Here is a 5,000-nt window from a genome sequence, read left to right on the forward strand (position 1 = left end):
GCTGGTTGAGCTGCAGAACTTGAGGGGTCGCTCCGGTTCAGTTGGGGATCCCGTCCGAACAGCTCCGGAACTACCCGTCAATTCCTCCGGGGATCATTTTGCCCCGGACTAATTAAAGTTCTCTCTCTCTCTCTCTCCCTTCCCTTCCCCATTGACCAGCCTGCAGCGACGGATCATCCCACCTCCTTGAAAATGATGCGGATGCCCAGAGGCGTCTCTCCCGCACCGGCCCGGGGCTCCGCCGGGCTCCCCTGCGCCCAGCCGAGGGTCAAGGTCCTGTCCGCCGGAGGAGTCAAGGCCGACTTCTTCAGCACCCGACTGTCCAGCCCGCCGATGAGCTCGGTGCCGGCCGGGTATTTCACCCAGATCTGCAACACCACCGCGGCGGAACAAAGGACCCACTGCTTGTATTCGACCCCCCACGGACCCGAGGCGAAGCCCATCAGAGCCGCATCGGGTCGATTGCCGGTAAATCACCTTTAAAAAGAAAACCCCCCAAAACAACACACACTACGCGGCTAGAGCTGTCACGGCTATTACTCCTAATCACAATCGTTTGATCGCGATTAGTTGTGCTGATTTGTCGAAACGTCTGATCCTCCTCAGATCGATTGTAGGTTAATGAGAAAGTTCAGAACAAAACTCCGAAAAGTTCCGCTAACTACACGATTATTACTCATAACCGTCCGATCTTTTCGTACAATGGTCAGATTCCAGAATCATACGTTACCATCAAATTCAACGCGGGGGGGGGGGGGGGGGGGGGGGGGGGGTGGCAACATTAAAGCCAATGTTGAGAACATTTGCGGCGTTTTCACCAGTTGTTTTGGGGAAGATTAACTGTCCATCTGAATTGTGTCCAATGGTCAGCGTCAGTAAGTGTGTATTCTTCGTGGGGTGGGGTGGCCATAACTCCACTGTTACAAGTTTATTATAGTACGTGGCATAAAATGAGCAAAAGACGGTTAAATCATTAATCGCAATTATTTGTATGGCAATTCATCGTCACCTAAAATGTCGTAATGGTGACGGCCCTACCCACAACAGTGGTCAAATGCGACAGTTTGCATTTCCATTTCACTTGCGGCGAGTTGGGGGGGGGGGGGGTGATTCCTGATTTGCATTGGCATGCATCAGTAGTATCTGCCTTTATGGGAGCTCAAACATGCTTTGACGTGGTGAGTTACAGAGGAGCCACTGTAGTTAGGCCTGTTTGACGTGGGGAGAACGCCGGTCCCTTCGGCACAATATTGTATGCCTGAATACGGGGATTCTCATTGTTTTCACATCCACGGCCCTCGATTGCGTACACATTAGGTCGCACGCCGCATATGATTGTATTTAGTCTCTTGGACCCCGATCCGAGAAGATTTTTTATTGTCGGGTCTGATTCAGCCCAAGCGTCTGTGCCCGTCTGTACTGTAGTTAGGGAGATATCAGTGAAACTGTGATCAAAACGCTCATTATTGTACATTCTCTCGCAGTGGTAACATCTTGTTAATGAAGCAACGATGGAGTTTAACCGTCAATCATTTTTCTCGGGACCCCCCACCCCGGAACCTCTTGAAGGACCCTCGGGGTTTCACGCACCCCATGTTAAGAACCACTGTGTCTATGTATGTGTGTAAGATTGCTAGATATGAATGGGTCCTCCAAGGCCTGCGAATGATTCCAGACTACTCTTTTTCATGAGGAAAGGGGGAAACATAAAAGATTCGGACAGCCATTTACGGCGAGCACCAGAGATTCCCCCCCAGCAGCCCTTCTACACGCTGACTTGTTTAGTCAGCTTGTTTTGTGATTGCACCCCAGGGCAGCTGTTGCAGCCATAACCGCTCCACGGTACACAACCACCGCCCCCTATCTGCTCCTCACCTGTCGCATGGGCCTTACAGGAACCCGCGTGACCTGCCCGCTCTACTCAAGGCAGGGGTCATAGGTCGCCACTTAACAACTGGTCTGTTTTTCCTGGGAAAAGTACATAATGGGTTTGGTCATAAAGGGGTCGACCCTCTGGATACGCATGTCGAGGCGTAGGTATTTGCACTTATCTTCAGTGGCCCTTATTCGGTGAGATTCTCTGCCTTTTTTCCTTACGTACGATCCAAGGTTCTTGAAAAGTTCAATGATGTTTCAGCTATTCTATATTTTGGTAATGGAGTTATACACTGACACTGACGACTTGAGTAGACTTGAAGGGCTTTTGAAGGGCTGATTGCTGCCTCACCGCCGGCCGTCACGTATCGCGCGGTGATAAGAGAGTATCTTCACTGTATCAGGGAGAGTTAGATCGGACTCAGGGTCGTGGCCGCCTTCTCCACCTGCCGCTCCTCATTCTGTTGCCCCTTTCGCCCGGTATCCTGCGGCGACGTCCGGTCCGGCATTCTTAGTTCCCGGTTGCGGGGAGTTGCAGCAGGGCTAAGGGGCCAAAGTCTGTGACACTGGGTCATCAAATCTCAGGTTAACCTTTGCCCCCGCCGCACTTACAGGGCGACCCGAGAGGATTAGTTTGGTGCATTAGTTAAGGTGGAAAACGCAGGCGACCAGCTGGCCTATCAAAGTGTGCGGCTCTTCTTATTTATTTCCAGTGTGCGTCGTCATCCGCGGGAAGACCGTGGCGCGTCCCCGATAAGCAGCCAGAATGCTGAGCTGTGTGTTCCAGCTGATAGCGGTTGTCTATTCTCTATTCCCCCCCACCCCCCCCCCACCCCGGCTGCGCGGAGCCGAGCTCAGCCGTTATCTCTGACCACACAAACCAAGCTCTGAAAGTAGTTTGGGTATTGTCGAGTCGATCGCTCCCGCTCGCAACGCAGTCGCGCCCCGAGGCGCGCGGGAGCGTCGCCGCGCCCCGCGACGTCGAATTTAAAACCGAAGGCGATCGCCTCCAGGGTCGGCCTTCTCCTTCTGTTGTTGTTAACGGAGGGAAAACAGAGACAATGGGGCAAATTAAGTCATAATACGTGTCTAAATACTTAATTATTCCGAGGGATCATTACCCAGACTTGCTGTGTTTTCCATGTTTCCGACCCAGTTGCCCCGTGGATCTAGAAGGCTGGTGAACCAGGGCTGGCTCTGGTAAACAGGTGCTTGTTTGCTTCTAAACAGCTGGATGCAACATTCACACTCTTTTTAACACCAGCACAACCATTGCTCTCGATTTTGCTCCTTAGCGTTTAAAGAGTAGACTATTCTATTAGAGCTCAGAAACGCGGGACGCAGTGTGCCGTGTTTACGGAGGGCACCAACATGTCGGGTTGGGTTTATTTTTATGTGGTCGTTTCCAGAATGCGCCTCGTCCCTTTGGCGTTCAGGAGGAGCAATTCGCTGTGACGCCGTTTGGGTTTAAAAGCTGCTGTGTTTTTTGGTGTCTTCACGGGGTGATTCCAGTGACCCACCCCCTGTGAATGAATGGGGCTTCACCTCCTGGTGTCCCACTTAAATGCTAAATCACCCCCCAACTCTCGCGCTGCTCAACTGTCCGAACGACTCATCTCTGCGGCCGGGTGAAAGGTGGCCAAACAGGATGGTGGGGTCAAACCCCCCTCCAGTCCCGTTACGTCCCGGCCACGCGGTGTGATGCGGGGTTGACTGATGTGGTTGGGTCTGTGGTGATGAACTATAAAACTATAATATTGCCGACTTCCGTGAGGGTTAATTTTGGACGGCATCATGTTTTTTCTTTGTGTGTGTGTGTGTGTGGGGGGGGGGGGTCATGTCCGTCACTAACTATTGTGTACTACTAATGTTGAGGTAAGGATCTCTGTCAGAGACCCCCGCTGTCTTTGTGAACGACCTGGGAGCTGTCCGTAGGACTGGGTGGTATTAATACCCGTATTGTGATCTGTAACTGGAAACGGGTTTTTCGTTTGAGCGTCATTTCGCCATAGAGTAAAATGGCAATTTCTGACCTATAAGAAAAAGAAAAGAAAGGAAAACAACAAAATGCAGGAGCAAACTAAATGACAGAGCCCACTCTATCAGGTTACCCAAGAAGAACCCCGTGGCCTACCCCTCTGGGTGTGAGACGGGCCGCTTGGCTCTTCACACTCAAGCGCTAGTCCTCCCCTCCCTTCCATCGTCAACTTCATTACCCCCCTCCCCTGGGGCTTGCGACGCACCGGGGGCGGAATTTGCATTTCAAAGCCCCTCGGTCTCCGCTCTCCGCCATCGGGACAGAACGGACACATCCCCCCCTCCGCCCTGCTTTCACCTGCGCAGGGGACACAATGACAGCGTCATCGGCTCCCGCCGGCGTGGGCGCTTTCCTTAACGGGCAGTGGGCGCGCTTGGGTTGGTTTTTGTGTACAGGGGAGGTTGGCAGGCGTACTGGAACTCGCCCTGGGCGTGGGACGGAAACCGTAAGCCCCTGGCCCGCGGGCCGGCTCCGACGGTGTTTTTTTTTTTTGTTGTTTTTTTTTGTTGGTTTGAAGGAGGCCCGGGTCCGGGCGGTGTTGAAAGTCCTTCGCACGATGCAGATAATGTGTGAAGCGGTGCCGCGGGAAGTTCACAGACGGAGGTGGTGGTGTGTGTGTGTGTGTGTGTGTGTGTGTGTGTGTGTGTGGGGGGGGGGGGGGGGGGGGGGGTGGAATCGGGAGAGAGAGGCGCGGCGCTGGAAAGCTGGAGAGAGGAAGACCAGCGTGGCGGCTCCGGGGGGGGGGGGCGGAGCCGAACCGGTCGGGCCTGCCGGGCGAGGCAACGGCAGAGCGGGAGCCAGAGCTCCACGGTCACCCGCTGACATGGAGATTAGAAGCGCCTCGTGTTCCTAGAACGGGGTGCCCCCCTCCCCTCCCTGGCATCCAGCGGTCTGGAGAATTAAGAAATCCAACCCGCCCATCCTCCTCCGACGGTTGCGTCTGAACTATTAAGAAATCGAAGTGTCCTCGCGTGACCTCTTACTGTCAACATTTCCTGTGTTCTTAAAAAATATATACATCTATATTTTTTTTTGGGATAGTTGTTTTATCCTTCCCCCCCCCCCCCCCCCCCCCCCCCCCCCCCCC

At 53.6% G+C, this 5,000-nt stretch overlaps 1 protein-coding gene across 1 annotated transcript in view; it reads left to right on the forward strand.

Moving 5' to 3' along the window:
* Window positions 1-5,000, forward strand: part of e2f2 (E2F transcription factor 2) — a gene marked incomplete at its 3' end in the record, with an annotated part of 11,670 nt that overhangs the window by 318 nt on the left and 6,352 nt on the right. The window contains exon 2 of the mRNA XM_080011986.1: window positions 160-468. Coding sequence (XP_079868112.1) covers window positions 193-468 — 276 coding nt within the window. The 5' untranslated portion in view covers window positions 160-192. The remainder of the gene's footprint in view (window positions 1-159; window positions 469-5,000) is intronic.

This window comes from Zeus faber, assembly GCF_960531495.2.
Source record: "Zeus faber genome assembly, chromosome: 13".
In the NCBI taxonomy this organism is placed as follows: Eukaryota; Metazoa; Chordata; class Actinopteri; order Zeiformes; family Zeidae; genus Zeus; species Zeus faber.